The sequence below is a fragment of the Agelaius tricolor genome, unplaced genomic scaffold (genome assembly GCF_023055355.1).
Source record: "Agelaius tricolor isolate 1412-34295 unplaced genomic scaffold, bAgeTri1.0.p SCAF_11, whole genome shotgun sequence".
NCBI lineage: Eukaryota > Metazoa > Chordata > Aves > Passeriformes > Icteridae > Agelaius > Agelaius tricolor.
The window spans coordinates 30,287,467-30,305,531 of NW_027269271.1; the positions used below are offsets into that span (position 1 = coordinate 30,287,467).

The 18,065-nt window shown below is 57.6% G+C and overlaps 1 protein-coding gene and 1 long non-coding RNA gene across 7 annotated transcripts in view; both read right to left on the reverse strand.

Annotated features, from left to right (window-relative positions):
• Window positions 1-8,881, reverse strand: part of LRRC7 (leucine rich repeat containing 7) — a 107,978-nt gene extending 99,097 nt beyond the window's left edge. Inside the window, exon 1 of one of the 4 annotated variants that reach the window (XM_071436982.1) lies at window positions 8,728-8,881. In XM_071436982.1, the coding sequence (XP_071293083.1) occupies window positions 8,728-8,752 (25 nt within the window). In that variant the 5' untranslated portion in view covers window positions 8,753-8,881. Of the gene's footprint in view, window positions 1-4,727; window positions 6,117-8,727 lie in introns of those variants that run through there. The other 3 variants (XM_071436984.1, XM_071436981.1, XM_071436983.1) reach the window with 3 other exon arrangements.
• LOC139594615 (uncharacterized) overlaps window positions 1-18,065 on the reverse strand; it is a 276,219-nt gene that overhangs the window by 99,097 nt on the left and 159,057 nt on the right. The gene's annotated exons all lie outside the window — the stretch shown is intronic.

The window sequence follows — 18,065 nt, forward strand, 5'->3', positions numbered from 1 at the left end:
GTTTTGTGGCAAACAGGAGTTGGGCTCAATAATGCTGAGGGTCCCTTCCAGCTCAGCGTGTTCTGGGGCTCTGTGAAAGAACATTTAATTCCAACCCCCAAAGCTCCTCTAACTCCATCCCAAATTCCCAATTCACCTGTGCAGAATAAACCACTGCTCAAATTCCTTTCTATCCACTGCACTCCACCCACTAAACCTTGTCCCAGCGCTCTCAGAGCTGCTCCAAACAAACCTGGCTTTTGCTCCTCTTGTTGACAAATAAATCACAAGCACACAAGCAGCTGAAGTCCCATAAAATTAAGAATCCTGCTCCAGGAAATCAATTATGAAATCATTACAGATCTTCCAGGAAACCTGGATTTCTTTCCTGGCCTGCTTCCTCAAAGCAACTTTCATCACAAAGCCCTCATCTCCACAACAATGCCATGATGCAGTTTGCTAATTAGCTTCTTCCACTCCTTAATTAAGAAGAAGTGTTCATGTTGTATCTGCAGTTAAATGGTGGCAGCAGCCTCCACTCTGTGGTTTATTTCTATTTCAACATTTATTTGCTTTATTTTCTCTTAATTTCACTTTCACTTCCATTTCAAACTCCCGTTTTGATCCCTGCTGCAATGAGCTGGGTTGTGGCTGCTCCAGAGGAAATCTGGGAAGCTTTTCTAGGATAAACATGGGTGAGTCTCCCAACAGAGCAGCTGATTCACCCAGGAGCTCCCACAGGTCCAGCACCCTCCTGGCCTGCACTGGGAGCCAGGGATTGCACTCTGTGGAGCTCTCCTGGCTCCAGTTAAATTATGAGGACACAGTGGATGGGATTTGAACCTTCTGGGTATTTCAGAGAGCAAGAAAAAGCTGTGGGACAGCTCGGAGTCAGCTCTGCTGCATCTGGTCAGGAACCCTGGGCAGAGAGGAATTAAACTGGGCTGAGTAAAAAGCAAATGTGTTTGGATGTGGGGACGAGCTGCCCAGGATTTCCTGGGAAGCAAATAACCACTGGAAATCACAGTTCACAGCTGAAAACAAGCGCCCCAACACCAAGAGCTTTTCCCACCCCACAGTTTCAGGCACTCTCTGTGTGCCTGGCTGGAGCCAGCAGGAGATGTTGGTCCCTCTCTGGGATGGTGAGTGCAGGTGGCCAGGCAGGACCAAATCCAAAGGAATTCACATTTACCCAACCCCAGCTTAATCTGAGGGCTCACGCCAATGACGTTCTCCCAACCCTACGGATGAGGTTCCAGCAAGTCCTGAGGAACAGAATCCCAGAATTCCTGAGGAAAAGCCCTCCAAGGTCACCAAGTCCCAGCTGTGCCCAATCCCCACCTTGTCCCCAGCCCAGAGCTCTGAGTGTCACCTCCAGCCCTGCCCTGGACACCTCCAGGGAAGGGACTCCAAAATTCCCTGGAATGCCACTCTGCTGCCTCCTTACTCCCACCCTGGCTTGTGCTTCCCCCAAAACCAGCTGGATTAAAGAAAAAACAAAGAAGGAAACAAATCAGACAGCTGCTTTGTGGGTGGATTTTCCCAGCCCTCCCCATGGATACAGAGTGACCTTGGGGATGAGATTTATCCAAAGGCACCACTCCAAAGCCAAGATGTCTTGGGCAAGGATTAAATCCAGGCTGACACTTTGCCTCACACCTACTGATGCTGAATCTGTCCCCCCAAAATAGCAGCTCTGATGAAAGGCCTGTGCCTGGCAGCTCCTGGAGCTCCCTTTTCCACTTGTCCAAGTTCCCACATGGTTGTCATCACAACTGGAAATGTTCATCCAGCAGAGTGAGAATGACATCCCGTTAAAGAAGTGCCTTTTCCTGGCAGGTGGGGACAAGGACAGCCCTGGAAAATGCACAGAATTCCTCGTTTTCAGGGTTTTCTGTGCCCAGGCTGGAAATCTGATGGTGCTCCCAGTTTTCAGTGTGGCCTCTTTCCCAGGTATTTCTGCAGGAATCCTGAGAAGTGGCTTTGCTGGGAAAAAAAAAAAAAAATCCTGAGAAAAACACTGCAGCATCTGCAGCCACGGCTCAACAAATACAGAAAACCCTGTCCTGTGATCCCAAGGAAAATTCCTACAAATGCAGGTCCATTCACTGAGCTGGTGCTCAAGGCTTGTGCAGAACCTCATTCCCAAAACGGCCCATCCTGCAGGAGCCCTGGAGAAGGAGCTGGGGACACTGAGCCGTGCCTGGCCAGCAGTGCCCAGTGGGACCCTGGGGTGGGATGCAGCTTTGGGAAGAGCATTCCCAGCAGGTCAGGGTGATCCTGCCCCTGTGCCCAGCCCTGGGCCCCATCCACCCCCTGAGTGACCCTGGCCACTCCAGCCTGGCTCCCCTTCTTCCCCTCAGCTTTCCCAGGAGCCAGCACAGAGTGGCCTCACTCCACTGCTGCCCCTCCATGGGCACCACAAAGCCCCAGAGGATTTGGGATTGATGCCACTGGGCAGGAACTCCTCATGCAGCCATGGATATTCCTGGACAAAATCCATTGGGAGGCCATTCCATCAGCCCAAGGAGCTCCTCCAAGGCTCTGCTCCGTGAGTCTGTCCCAGCCTCTTCCCCACATTCCCTCAGGACACCACCAAGTGCTCCCAGAGCTCCTGTGCTCCCTGAGTGACACGGCACAACATCCCTGGCACAGCAGGGATGGGGAGCAGGGCCCTGTCCCTGTGCTCTGACACATCCCAGATGTTTCCCTCAATTCCCAGCTTCTTTTTCCACAATTCCCACAATTCCCAGCTTTTTTCCACAATTCCTGGCTGCAGCAATGCCACCAACAGGGCTGGGGGTGGGAGCTCCAGCCAGGGGAAGGAGGGGGCACAGTTCCAGGTCCCTTCAGCTGGCAGCTCTGCAGCTGGGCAGGGCACCCCCACCTCCAGCCCCAGTTCCTGGATGCTCTGGGGGCAGAGCAGGTCACACCACGCTCCTGCCAGGAAAAGAAGAAAGCCCATTGCATATTTCAGCTTCCTCATCCAGCCTGGAGAGCACCAGGAAGATCAAAACTGCATCAGTACTGCAGGAGAAGGCACTGATGGATTTGGAGGGGGGGGGAAAAAAATTCCCTCTCCATATAAGGGCTGTGAACATTTTCCCACTTAAGACAACGTGTGGGATCATATTCACAGACACAGAAATATGTTCTGTTCCCCGACACCCACGGGCCTGGAACACCAGGCTGAAGTGCTGGCAGGAATCAGAGCCATTTGTTAAGTACAAAAAATGTCTCACATAATTAGGGAACTGCTGAAAGCCACCAATTTAGTGCTCAGGCTGGAAAATGTAGGAATATTTCTTGGAACAACAGGCAGAGCTGCCTCCACGCCGCACACACAGCAAATACCTGGGGAGAAATCAAAGTGCAACGAGATTCCAAACCCTTTCAGAGCATGGAACCAGGATCTCCCCAGCTGGGAGGACCATCAGAGTCCAGGTCCTGATTTCAATGCTGGTCATGAAGGGAGTGCCCCCTTGCCAGCCTCATCCCTCCATTCCCAGCATGGCTCCAGCACCATCCCAACCTGTCCCTCTGTCCAGGCTGTCCAGGTGCCCTTCTGGCAGGAGCACAGGGCCAAAACCACCTCCCAAACAGGGCTGAGGAACCCCTGCCCCAAAGACTCTGCAGAGGTCAGCACTGGGAAGGGCAGCAGCGAAGGGAAGATGGAAGGTGGTGCTGGAAACAGAACTTGTGGGGGTGTCTGGATGGAGCTGATTTTTATATATTTGGGAAAAAAAGCAAGAGAGGCACAGAGGCACAGATTGCTGGGGTTTGACCTGGGAAGAGCTGGAGCCAGAGCTCCTGGCAGCCACAGCTCAGCTCCTTGGCCCCCAAAGCCACCAAAGTCCCCCTGCCCAGAGCTGTGTCCCCTCCTGCCAGCATCTCCTCAATCCCCCGCCAAAGCCATCACTGTCTGTCCCCACAGAGCCACCAAGGTGTGTCCTCACCGAGCTCTGTACCCTCCTGCCAGCATCTCCTCAAGCCCCAGCAGGGTTTGTCCCCCACCAAAGCCATCATTGTCCCTCCTAAAGCCACCAAGGTCTGTCCCCACGGAGCCGTCTCCCCTCGTGGCAGCAGCGCAGGGTCGGTCCCCATAAAGCCACCAGGTCTGTCCCCATAAAGCCACCAGGTCTGTCCCCATAAAGCCACCAGGGTCTGTCCCCTTAAAGCCACCAGGATCTGTTCCCATAAAGCCACCAGGGTCTGTCCCCATAAAGCCACCAGGGTCTGTCCCCATAAAGCCACCAGGATCTGTCCCCATAAAGCCACCAGGATCTGTTCCCATAAAGCCACCAGGATCTGTCCCCCTAAAGCCACCAGGTCTGTCCCCCCAAAGCCACCAGGATCTGTCCCCCTAAAGCCACCAGGGTCTGTCCCCTTAAAGCCACCAGGATCTGTTCCCATAAAGCCACCAGGGTCTGTCCCCATAAAGCCACCAGGATCTGTTCCCATAAAGCCACCAGGATCTGTCCCCCTAAAGCCACCAGGTCTGTCCCCCCAAAGCCACCAGGATCTGTCCCCCTAAAGCCACCAGGGTCTGTCCCCATAAAGCCACCAGGGTCTGTCCCCATAAAGCCACCAGGATCTGTCCCCCCAAAGCCACCAGGATCTGTCCCCATAAAGCCACCAGGATCTGTCCCCCCAAAGCCCCCAGGGTCTGTCCCCCCGCATCCCCCCGTGTGTCCCCCGCATCCCCCCGGGTGTCCCCAGCCGTGTCCCCCCGCGCCCGCCCCCGGCACCTCTGCAGAGCAGGGATGGGTTCTGCAGCAGGGACACCAAGCGCCGGCGCCGGCCCCGCTCGCGGCTCCTGCCGTGGCTCAGGGGAGGGGTGAATCCGCTGCCCCGGCGCGTTCCTCGCGGGGGGAATTCGGGCACGCCGCCGTGCCCGTGCCCGTGCCCGTGCCATGCCATCCCTGCCCCGGCCCCTGCCGCAGCGGGGCTGTCCCAGCGGCAGAAGCAGCGCCCGGCCGAGCGGGGCTGTGCCACAATCCAGGGCCGAGGCGATGGCGGGGAGCCGAGGTTGAAATCCCGCTGGATCCAGCTCCGGGGCAGCTCCGGGCCGGGCTGGGGGAGCCGCCGCCGCCGCCGCCGGGGCTCCGCGGGCAGGAGCCGAGGGATGCCCGCCCTGCCCGCCCCGCTGGCCAATTCCCGAGCTCCCGCGGCTGTGCAGAGGCTCCTCAGCTCCTCAGGGTTCGATCGCCGGCGGATCCCTCGGCCGGCGGCGTTATCTCAATGCGAGCTGCCGAGCATCCGAGATCCGCCAAGGACGTCTTCACACGGCGGGAGCAGGAGCGGTGCCGGGCGCTGCACGTGACGCGGAGCCGAGCGCTGGATTCCCGGCCATGGGAATGTGCCCGGCGCTCCCAGTCCCACCGCTGCTCCCTACATCCCGGCTGGAGCCGCTCCGCGCTCTCCTTCACCCCTCTCAGGCGAGTGCGGGTTGTTTCTGACCGCTGCTTCCTAGCCTAGAGAAGGTTACATTTGCTCTCCGCAGATTCTCTTGGCTCCAATTCTCGTTTGCAAATCTTTTTTTTTTCCCCAGAAAAATATTCGGGAAGGAAAAAAAAAAAAAGAAAAAAAAAGAAAAAAAAAAAAAAGAAAAAGAAGCGCCGTTTTCCTCCGATGAGCTTAAACTCCTGTAGCTCTAAAGTCATTCACTCCGGATCCAAGGGAACTAAAGGATGAGCAATGTTCTCCTCCTTATAATAAAAAAGAGCCTTCCTGAGCTTACAGCTTCTTTTCTTCTTTATTCACCAGAACCTGATCCATTAACACGGTGTTTGCTCCCCCTTCGCAGAGCGCGGGGATTTAAGGCTCCTTTCTTCCCCTAATTTTGCACTTGGCTCCAGCCCTGCCAGCAGCAGCCTCTCCCCGGGGCTCTCCAGCCTCATTCCCAGCTGCTTCCAGCCATCCCTCCTCATCCCTCCACCTTCCTCCCTTCCCCAACTTCTCCGCAGCTCACACCAGGAGGGGCGGCTCTGCCCAGTCAAACACGGAGGATTTCTCTGCTCTCGACAAATTGCTGCATTCCCAGGGAAAAAAAAAAAAAAAAAAAAAAAACAAAACCAAAAAAAACCACCCAGCCCCGAGTTCTGCAAGCCTTGTCCTAGGATTTGATGCAATCTGCAAATGAGAGCCTACGGAAACCACGCTAAAATTAGAGGGAGCTGAGATGAAAACCAAGGACACATCGTGGCTCTTAGAAATCTTTAAATAGGGCTTGGTACCACCTCGAGGAGCTCGGGCTGCGCTGGGCTCGCATCCACCGAAATCCTTAATTGGGATTCTCAAGTGGCCCTGGATGTTCCTGGGACACCTCTCGGGTGCTGGGGCTGGGCTCCCGTCCCCAGCCGTGTCCCAGCGGATTTTCCCAGTGCTGGTGGATCCACACCCTGCAGGGGAGCAGCTCCTCCTCCACCTGCCCACAGAGCGTCCCCAGCCCCTTCCCAGGTGGGGACAGCCGGGATGGGCAGCCCTGGAGCACGGCTGGGGATGGAGCAGCCCCGGGGACGGAGCCTCTGCTCCCACCGGGCAGGGGAGGGGGTGTCAGCTGGAGACCAGGAGGGTAAAACGCCCTGGATGCCCGGGAGGATTCGGATTTCTGAATTTCAGTTCATCATTTCCGAAGCCCTGCTGTCCATCAGTCTCCCATCCCTGAGCTCAGGCCTCTCCCAGGTTTGCCCAGGCCCTGGGGACAGCACAGGGCTGGGGGGGCTCAGTGGCCACAGGGCTCTGGGGCCAGCACCAGCCAGCCCCAGGCTGTCCTGGCATGGATTGCCACGTCCTGCTGCGTTTGGGATCCCTGGAGTCCCTGCTTTAGGATCAGCGCTCCCAGCAAAGCCTCCTCCAGATGCAAACACCTCGAGGGTGATTAATCTGAATTTTGGGGGCTCTAATGGTGCTGCTGCCTTGAAATATTCCGGGGACAGCGGCCAAGCTTCCTTTTAAAATCCTTTTTGTGGGATTTTAAACTTTAACCAATTTTTAATGCTTTGTGGGAAGCACTGAAGAATTCCTGCAGGTGCAGGGAATGGGGAATTTGCTGCTGGGCAGGCAGCACCTTCCCAGGCATTCCAGCCCAGCTCTCCGCAGCATTTGCTCCCGAGCTGCAGCTCCTCACATCCACCAGGCACCCAGGAATGGTTTTGTTACTCCAGCAACTGCTAAAATCAGTGTAATCCAACCCCCCCTTTTAAGGGATTTCACATCAGCTGTCTAACAGAAGCACAGAGCAAAGCTCCTCCTCTGTGAGGTAATTAAAAAAATAAAAACTGCTGCTGCTTTATCCAAGGAAAAGTTTACAGATGGAACACAGGCCAAGGTTAAAGTTCACAGGGACACCAAGGTAACGCGGCACAGCAAGGCGTTGGATGGTAAAATCACGGAATTTCGGGATGATCACAGTAATTAACGGTGTTCGGAGAATGAAGAGCCCTCCTCTCACTGCGGCTGCACGCAGAGGATGCTCCGTGACCTCCCCGAAGGCCCCTTCCCTCTGCACACCCACACCTCGGAACCGAGGCACCGGCACCGCTCCCAAGGCCAGGTCAGCCTTTCCGAGAGGCGCCGCTCAGCCCCGATCGCGCCGGTTCCGAGCTCAGCTGCTCCTGCTCCTCTCCCAAGTCCTGCTACTTCCCCGAAGTGGCTGCAATCTGCGCCGCGAGGTTGCCATGGCGAGCATCCTTCCCTCCCTCCTTCCTCCCTCCTCCTCCTCCGCCAGGAGCTGAGCGAGCAGATGCAGAACAGCAGAACCCAACTGCTCTGCTCGTGGAATGCTAAAGGAAACGCTTTGGATTTCAGCTGTTCCTAAGGATTATTCCCACTCCAGCACCCGAGGTTAGAGGCACCAGCCAACGGCACGTGGCCGGCGTTTTTAGCTGGGAATCACGGATGGACAGGAGTGAAAGGAAGGGATTTAGATGGAGTGAGGGGCACGGCAAAAATATCCATCGGACCGTTTCTGTTTCCCAAAACCCAAGGAACTTTCAACAGGGCTCTCCTGTCCGTGACCCTCCCTGGCCCAGCCTCCCAGAGAACACGAGCGAAGCCAGCTCGGTGTGCTGGGCACACGCTGTCCCTCGGCAGCGACACGGACACGGGCACGGGCACGGACACGGGGGATGCGGGCTCGGAGCGCCACGGGCCCGGCCCCTGCCCAGCCTCCCCAGACCCCAGCGCGGGGTGAGCCGGGGCCCATCGCCCGCTGCCCCCAGAGCCCGGGCACGCAGCTGGGGCACCCGGAGGGGCAGCGGGGCCAACGGGCCGGGCAAACGGGCCGGGCACAAACCGGGCCGGGCACAAACCGGGCCGGGCACAAACCGGGCCGGTGCCGGCCGGGGATGCAGCGGCAGCGCCACGCGGGACCGCGGGAGGCGGCGATGTCCCTGCGCGGAGGGAGGGAGGGAAGGAGGGAAGGAGGGAGGGAAGGAGCCTCCTCCGCACCTCCCCGCGCCTCCACCGGCGCTGCGAAGGGCGCAGAATTTTCCAGGAGCTGCGCCGAGCCCGACCCCCGCCGCAGGCAGGTGCTGTGGGACGGCACAGCCCGAGCCGTCACCGCGCCGCGGGGGCTGCGCGGGGGCGGCGGCGCGGAGCGAGCCCGGCTGCGCGCACCGAGCGCTCCCCGCGCTCCTTTGTCCTCGGCGGAGCCGCCCCGCGCTCCCTCCCGCGCCCGGGGGCGGGGGCGGCCCGGGCATCCCCGGGGGCTGCGCGCCCCTCCCGGCCCCGTTCCCGCGTACTCACGGTGCAGGCGGGAGCGCGCGTCCATGCGCGGCCGAGCCGCGGTGCGGGGGCTGCGCGGGCGCCGCCGGGGGCTGCCCGCGGCTGTCCCGCCGCCCGCCCCGCCGCGCCGCGGAGCCCAGGGCCGGGCCCGCTCCGCCTCCGCGGGCGGCGCCCAGACACAAAGCGGCGGCGGCGGCGGCGGCGGCGGCGGGGCGGGTCCGGTCCCGCTGCGCGCCCGCGCTGCGCTCCGCGGCGGCGCAGGGGCGGTGCGGGGGGGCGGAACGCGGCCGCGCCCCCCGCCCGGGGCGGTGCGGAGCGGGAGGATGCGGGATGCGGGATGCGGGGCGGGGGAGGCCGTGTGGGATGTGCGGGGGATGCGCTGCGGGCAGGTGCGGTGCGGAGCGGCGCGGAGCCGTGCGCGCAGGCGGTGCCGCCCGTCCCCGCCCGTCCCCGCCCGTCCCCGTCCCGACGGGGCGTCCCGCGAGCGGAGCGACCCCGCAGCATCCCCCGGCCCCAGCCACGGCCCCGGACGGCCCCCGGCCGCCGCATCGCCCCTTTGCCACGGCAGGAGCCTTGCCTCGCCCGGGCCAAGGGGCGGGAAGGGCTCGCAGCCTCCCGGGAGCTGCGCGGGCAGTGTGGGGACACCTGCGGGCTGCGGTGTCGCAGACCACGGGCTAAAACCGCGAGGGTCGCGGGAAACACCCAGCAGGGGCACCTTGCCCGGGGGTGAGGCTGCCCTGGCTGTCCTGGCTGCCCTCCGCCCCCGGGAGCAGCACCTGCCGCGGCACAGAGCAGGACACAGCCGTGGCTGTGCCACCCTGTCCCTGTGTGTGACCTGGAGCGATGCCGGGAACCCTCCGGGGCTCACGGAAACACAGAACGCCTTGGGTTGGGAGGGACCTTAAAGCTCAGCTCGTTCCACTCCTGCCGCGGCCGGGACACCTCCCAGCACATCACTGCCCACGGGCTGGGCTCCCCAGAGCAGCTGTGGCAGCAGCGAGTCCCGGAGCTGCTCGGCTCCACTCCTTGTTCCCAAAGGCAGCAAAGCCAGCCCCGCTCCTGCCGTGTCCCGTTCTGGGGCTCTGGGGCAGCCACTGCCACCCAGGGGCGCTGGCAGGGCTGGCAGTGACACGGAATGGCCTGGCAGTGACACAGAATGGCCTGGCAGTGACAGGGAATGGCCGTGGTGACACGGTGGCTCCACAGCTCTGTGCTGGGTGAGGTCAGCACCTCGCTCTTGCCGGTCTCTGGAACCTGCCTGGCAGAGGGAGCTGCAGGAGGGTCACAGGAGGGTTTATCCAGCAGTGAACCCCCGGCCCTGTTCCACGAGGATCATCCCTGGCACTGATGGCCTCTCCTCTGCCTGTTGCTGGTGGAGGAATTCCTGCTCTGGGGATGCTCCCAGTCTCTCCCACTCTCTCCATCTCTGAGTGGGAAGCCAAATTAGGCCTGGAAAATTTCCACCAACATTTTTGCAGTGCTCAAAGCGCACATCCCCTGGTTTGGTGTTGCCCAGAGCAGCTGGGGCTGCCCCTGCATCCCTGGCAGTGCCCAAGGCCAGGCTGGACCCTGGGGCTGGGAGCACCTGGGACAGTGGGAGGTGTCCCTGCCATGGCAGGGGTGGCACTGGGTGGGATTTGGGGTCCCTCTCACCCAATCCAGTGACTCTGATCTCAGGGGTGACATGGGGAGTGTCCAGTGCCAGCTGGGACAGGGACAGCTTGTGGGAGGCAGGAGATGGAAATTTGTCTCCAGGAGATCCACAGTAGCATGAGATAGGGATCTTCTGTTACAGCTGAGAGTTCTTTCCTTTCCTGATGTTCCTGAAAAGCACCAAGATTCTGAAGGGCACAAAGGAACTGGAAAACCCCTGGAAGAGCTGAGTCCTTGATGAGAAAACAGAGACTTTCTTCCCTGAAAAGGCAGGCGTGGAGAGGGAGGAACACAGGGATGTGCCAGGGGCAGGTGGGAACCAAACCCCCCTGCCAGGAGCTGGGAAGGGCAAGGCTGGAGCCGTGGAACCGAAATCCTCAATTCCCTTCAGTTCACAGCAGTCCCACAGCGGTTCCACCAGCTCCAGCAGAGACAGGGAAAACAAGGCCAGAAAAGAGCAGGCCAGAATAGTGAGAAATGTGGATGCCAGCACATCCCTGAGCTCTGCTGAGGCACAGCTCCAGCTGGTCAGTGGAACAAGTCCCTAAGCTGGGCTTTGCTGCTCTTCCATGCATTTCCCCTGCTAAGCTCCTGTAAAAAAATCCTTTCCTGCTGTGGGCCTGGCTAAGGCAAAGTTTAGAATATTGATTTAGAATGTTTCAGCAAATTTCCCAGGAAAGCTGGATGTGTTCCCTAGCAGTGTTCTGCAGGTCTGGGCTCAGAAGGGTCAATCCAGCTGGGATGATGGAGGGTAAATCAAAGCAGCACATAGATAACCCTGAAGTAAAGATATTTTTATTGCCCATTTTTTAAAAGTCTGGACTATAGAGAGAAGGAACAGTTTTAAGGACTCAGATCCTTCTGTTCAATTAATGGTGGAGCTGCACAGCTTTGAACACTTTCCCTTTAGAATTCCCAATAGATTTTTTCTCTCTGGTTCCACCAAGTCCTCTCAAGCACTACTTGAAGCATTGTCAGACAAAGCTGATCCCCATTTCTGGAGCCTTTCACTGGGGGGTTGAGAGGAGGGGATGAGGCCCTGGTGCCACAGACGGGGCGGGTTCAGGCCACCCTCTGTGGGTGGTGGCAAAGAGTCCAGCTGGGAGCTGGGAGAGGGTGACAGGGCTAGGGCAGGAGGGACCTGGCAGGCTCTGCCCAAGGTGGTTTGGGAATTTTCATTGAGGCAGAATTCAGGAGGTGAAAAACGAGGGTGGAACAGGAAGGAAAATCTTCATGGGAACCCAAAAAGCAGTGGGGTGCTGCCCTTGCCCCTCATCCCCAGTGTGTAACCCATGGATAATTGTCACTATCCATGAGGAGCTGCTGGAGCTGCTCCATCAGCATGACACTGGAATAACTTGGGATATTTACATCCCTGCACTGAAGGTAATTTGGGAAAAAGTTCATTTTTTCTGGAGCAATGACGTCATCAGGCTGGACCTGCAAGAATGGTAACTCTTAAAACTGGAACAACTAAAATTTCTTCTTTTAACACTGAAATTATTCCATTTCTATCATCCGGAGGCACTTAAAAAACCTGTTATAAAATGTAACAGCCAGGGAGATGAGGCTGCTGCCTGTTCCCTCTCTCATCAAAAGGACAAAGGAGTTGAGGAGAGGAGCTGGGATGATCCTGATCTCCTGCTCTGGGGTGTGCCCTGGGACAGAGGGAGGTGTCCCCGCCGGAACGAGAGGAGCTTTAAGGTCCTTCTGACCAAGCCAGCCTGGGATTCCGTGATTCCATGAGGATCCTGGGAGCCACTGGGCTGTGCAGTGCTGAGCACAGGGGTCAGGAGCGTTGTCAGGAGAATCCCTGATCCAGTTCCCACTTTCCCGGCACGCGGCGATCGGGTGGCGCACGGAACCCTCCCCTCCTATTTCAGTTCCTGGAGCAGCTGAGCCCTCCATGCCTACCAAGAGCGTTTAAATCTCTGCTGCCAGCCCCGCGGCTCCCTGCCAGCTCCCCCGGCCCAGGCACGGCTCTGGCAGCCGGGGCTGCGTTCTGAAGAGCAGCTGAAGGTCACTGCCGGCCGCTCTGACGGCGGGGGCTGCTCTGGTGCAGAGGCTCCTGCCAGAGCCGGGGCTGTCACAGCCTCTCCTCACAGCCTGGCCCAGGGAGGGAATTCTCTTCCCTCCCTGCTGCAGTGGGCTGCACTCTGCAGCAGCGTGTGGCAGAAATGCGCTGCAGGCGCCGCAGCAGGAGCAGAGCCTTGCTGGACCCGCGCTGGAACGGGCTCTCTCCATCCCCCCTTCGCAGCCTGCCACCCTGGAGACACCATGGGAACTTCCTCTGCCTCCCAAAGGGAAACCCGGGCCCTGGGGGTGAGCTGGGAGTGAGGGGGAGCAGCCCCGGGCAGCCCCCAGCACTGCCAGTCCAAAAGGGAAAACAGGGATGGACAATCCCAAAGGGAAAGGGAAAACAGGGATGGACAATCCCGGCAGCTCCCAGCACTGCCAGTCCCAAAGGGAAAACTGGGATGGACAATCCCAAAGGGACAGGGAAACAGGGCTGGACAATCCCAAAGGGAAAGGGAAAACAGGGCTGGACAATCCCAAAGGGACAGGGAAAACTGGGATGGACAATCCTGGGCAGATCCCAGCCCCCAGCACTGCCAGTCCCAAAGGGAAAACAGGGGTGGACAATCCTAAAGGGAAAGGGAAAACAGGGATGGACAATCCCAAAGGGAAAGGGAAAACAGGGAAAGGGAAAACAGGGATGGACAATCCCAAAGGGAAAGGGAAAACAGGGATGGACAATCCCAAAGGGAAAGGGAAAACAGGGATGGACAATCCCAAAGGGAAAGGGAAACAGGGCTGGACAATCCCAACAGGAAAGGGAAAACAGGGGTGGACAATCCTAAAGGGAAAGGGAAAACAGGGATGGACAATCCCAAAGGGAAAGGGAAAACAGGGATGGACAATCCTAAAGGGAAAGGGAAAACAGGGATGGACAATCCTAAAGGGAAAGGGAAAACAGGGATGGATGATCCTGGGCAGCTCCCAGCACTGCCAATCCCAAAGGGAAAACAGGGCTGGACAATCCCAAAGGAAAAGGGAAAACTGGGATGGACAATTCCAAGGGGAAAGGGAAAACAGGGATGGACAATCCCGGGCAGCTCCCAGACCCTGCAGCACTGCCAATCCCAAAGGGAAAGGGAAAACAGAGATGAACAGTCCCCTTTTCCAGATGTGGGCTGCTGTGGCCATGGCAGGGGACGGTGCCTGGCTCTGCTGGGGTTTGTGCCTGGCCATGGATCCAGCTCCGTGGGTTTCTGAGGGTCTGGGGCACCTTTCAGGTCGCTCCCCGCCGTTCCAGGGTTCCTGCTGGAGCGCAGGGCGGAGCTGCTGGCACGGGAGTGGCACCAAGGACAGCTCCAGGCAGCCCCGGGAAGCTCCCGGAGCAAAGTTCCCTCCCAGCCACCGCCCGCAGCAGCTGGGCCCGGCTTCTCCTCCATCGGGGCTCGCTGCCAAGGTCACCCTGGCTTTAAACGCCCTGGAAATGCCATTCCCACCTTCAGCACTCCGTCCATAGCCCGCCTCCCATCCTTTCCCCTCCCACACGTGTTTCCCCAGAGCCCTGCTCTGGTAATTTACAGCTCCAAGCACCCCTGGCACTGTGGGTGCTGGCTCTCAGGGGGTTCCCCCTCTGGGGGAGGTTTTGGGGCAGCTGCCGTGCCCAGGTCCCCCCATGGGCAGGGCAGAGCCCAGGCAGCCCCAGCCAGGCAGGGCTCCCAATGCAGCGCCACCAAACCAGCACCTCCTCCTGCTCTGTGCGCCCCTCCTGAGGAGCCCTGGGCAGCAGGAGGGGGACTGGTGGCACTGGGGGTGCTCACAAAGCTGTTACTTTGCTGTCCCCAGGCCCCCGAGCCTGGGTCTGGCACCTCTTCACCAAACCAGGGAGTTTGGGCACAAGTTTAATGCCACGTTCCTCACAGGAATGGGTTAAACCCACCCAAAGGACAGGTGGTGGTGGCACAAGGCTTCAGGGACTTGTCCTCAGCTCTTTGCCAGCCCCGGGCTCTGCTTTGTGCCCTCCTTGTGCTCCCGAGGGATTTCCAGGAGTTCATCCTTGAGAAAGGAAAGGAATCATGACCACTAGGGCTGGACAGAGGGAATTCTGCAAACCCAGGGGAATGAATAAAATCCCATGACCTTCAGTGGATGGGCACAGGATAAATGATCCCTTTTATCCTGATATTTCCTGTTATATTTTCCAGGATAAATGTATTTATCCTGATATTTTCCATGAGGAAGATCCCAGGGGCAAGAGGTGGCCTCAGCCATCCTGGTGCAGCCCTGTGGGATCCAGGCAGAGGGAGAATGGATGTGCTCCCAAATCCATGGGGCTTGCACAAGCTGCTTCCCAAATCGAGATTTTAGCACTCCTGGAAGTGTATTTGAGCAGAAACTGTTGGAGATTTGCTTTAGGCTGAAAGAGGACAGGGATGGATGGGATATTGGGAAGGAATTCCTGGCTGGGAGGATGGGGAGGGGCTGGGATGGAATTCCCAGAGCAGCTGGGGCTGCCCTGGATCCTGGCAGTGCCCAAGGCCAGGCTGGAGCACCTGGGACAGTGGGAGGTGTCCCTGCCATGGCAGGGGTGGCACTGGGTGGGATTTGGGGTCCCTCCCAGCCCAAACCAGGCTGGGATTTTGGGATTTCTTTCCCCAGTGGTGCTGGGCTAGAAGCGGATCCCGCTGCAGATTCCCTGTTCCTGCTGCCCGGGCTCACTCCCTGCATCCACAGCCTCCTTCCCCAGCCTGGCTGCCCCAGGAACTCCCCACCCTGCACAGGGACAGGATGTGCCCTCTCCAGGAGATCCCCACGAGCTGAGGACTGCACACATTTCCCGCTCTGGGGTTTTCCTCACCAGCTGGAACGCTGCAGGTTGGTGTGGGCAGCTCCTGGCCCTGATCCCACAGCTCCCAGCCCAGCTCCCCCATCCCAAGGGCCCCATCCCGCTGGGTTTAGTGCCTGTAGGATCAGAAACGGAGTAAACTCCCATTTTTTGGTCTATTACCCTCTTAGCATTTAAAAATAGAGCTGTTACTAAGCAATGGCAGCGAGGAGAAAGCCAAGCCTACTGAGGAGCATTCCTGGGAACAGGTATTTTTCCCAGCCCAAGCGCTGTAAACATTGTGGGATGAGGAATTGTGAATCAGAGCCTTCCCTCCCTCCCTCCCATCCCCACTGCTGCTCTCCCATCACCCCCAAAACCAGCAGCAGCAGCAGGAGATGTTTGCTTTCCCTCTGCCTTGGTTTGCAGGTCAGGTTTTGTTCTCCAGATTTTCCACACATCTTTCCCAAAAAAAAAAAAAAAAAAGAAAAAGAAAATAAGTGGGATGATGTTGTCATGGGGTGGGGGAACCATGGGGACAAGCACTGCCAAGGCCACCCCTGTGCCACCTCCACAGGGCTCTGGGATCCCTCCAGGGATGAGGGCTCCACCACCCCCTGTTTCTCCAGCTCCCTTCCCTTCCTGGGGCTCAACATCCCTGGACAGAGCCAAGAGCAGTGCTGGAGACAAGGGAAATTTATGGAATTAATAAAAAGATGGACAGGAATTGGAAAGATAGCTGTAATTTTCCTACATGGGGTTCAAATCCTTGTTAGCCCCAGTAGCTGTCCCGAATCCCTCATGGATTTATGGCAGCAGAAATTTTTGCAGTGGGTTTTTAGGTCTGGATTTGGGATAAAGTCTCTTCTGACACAGTTAGAATAGGGCAGAAATTCTCATTAAATACAAGAATTGACATTTTCAATTAAGCAAGAGGAAGAAAGCAGCAGAGAATTGATAGGCCTGCTCCAGAAAATGGGGAAAACGTCATAAAAAATGGGAAGATGCAGCTGGAGAAGCCTGGGTATTAAAAACCCCACTCATACATTGAAATGATCCAGAGGAATGATGGATTTGTCCCTACCCCAGGCTCTTTTGTGTCAAAATAATCAGGAATGCAGCAGAGGAGAGGCAGAGCTTGGCTTTCCCCAGGTGCAGCCGTGTGGGATGGGGAGGCTCAGCCCATCCCAGCAGCTCTTTGGGAATCCAGGGCTCCTCTTGTTTTTGGCAGCAGGATTTCAGGATCTCTGGCCCTCTGTTAAATGGAGCATTTGGGATTTGAGGCTGGAATTAGGGAACTCCAGGAGCCACTGGAAGCCAGCGAGGAGTGGTGGCTTTGGTGCTCCAGGAGTGGCTGCTCTGGGAATGGATCCTGGAATTACTGAATGGAAAAAGGTGAGGGAAACTGGGATGAGCAAATCATTCCCCATCCAATTCCTCCCTCTCCTTTTTGCCAGCCACACAGGGACAGGGCTTAGGGCTTTTTTCCTGGGAAGTCCCTGGGTTCAACTTGGAGGCTGCAGCTTAGAGGGGATGGAGAATGTTCTTAACCCTCCTGCTTGCTCCAAAGGGCTCTGAAATTTGGGACTAGGGAACGGCAGGAGGAATGGGAGGGGTGAGCTCCTTGTCCAAACCAAGGTTCTTCCCAAGGAACAGCTGAGGGACGAGCCCTAGGGTGGAGCAGGGGCCGGGGGGGCTCCGTGGCTGGAAAAGCAGAGATGGGGCTGCTCCTCACAGGGAACCAGCAAGGACAGGATTCCAGATCCCAGGGCAGTTTGCTGCTGGATCCACCAGCCCAGGCTGGATTCACACACACACAGCCCAGGGTCCGTCTGTCCCAATGCTGGAGCCCTGCTCTGTCCCAGGGCACGGGTGTGTCCCCACATTGCCCCCAGTCCCAGCAGCTCCCTCTCCTCCGGGATTCAGGGGCTGCTCTGAGCTATGGATTCTGCCCAGCTCTGCTCTTTCCTGTCACCCTGATTTTTTTTAAGATTTTCTAAGCCTTCTGATGTTTACATTCTTGTAGCGAACTTTCTCACACACTTTCTGTAAATAAATCATTCTTCTGCATTCTTTTATAAAAGTAGAGAAATCTGATGGGCTGTTGGTTTGCCCAGTGTCATTGGAGATGTGGCACTGTCACCCTCCAATCCACTGTCACTTTTGGAAATCTATAAATGTTGGAGTCAGGAAATAAACTTCCCTTTTTACCCTGAGAACAGCAGTGTGTGCACATCGAGTTATTTCGTGTCCTACAGTGACACTCTCCCTGTTTGGCCAAAGCAAAACCTGTTTAATTCCCTCACAAAGTGACTGAAACACATTTTCCTCCATTAATGCTCCCAACTTCTTCCATATCCCAAATCCAGCAGTGGAGTTGATGAAGGAGCTGGGAGGAGCACCCTGCCTCCTCCTCCTCCTCCCCAGTTAAAGTTTCTGCGCTCAAATGCTGCTTCAAGGCTTGAACTCGGTGATCCTGGAGGTCTTTTCCACCCCAAAGAACTCCCTGACCCTGCCTTTGCTGAGTTTTTCATTGCCCTGGCAAGGCTCTGGAGCCGCTGGCAGGGTTGGGGTTGGTTTATGGAATGTGGCTGCTCCCTGCCTGGCCAGGGAGCCCCAGGGAGCCAGGAGAGGGCTTTGGTGGGATCCCCATCTCCCTTGGCTCATCCCCATCCATCCAGGCTGCTGCTGTGCTCCCCTCCCTTCCTGAGGCTCCCTGGATTTTCCTTTCCCCCTCCGCAGAGGACTCAGCCCTCCATAATTTATAGCCAACCTTTCTTGTCCATGCTCTAGGACAGACACTGCAAAAAAAAAAAAAAAAAAAAAACCTAAAAAATTTATTTTCTGCAGGAAAAAATAGCAAGTGGCT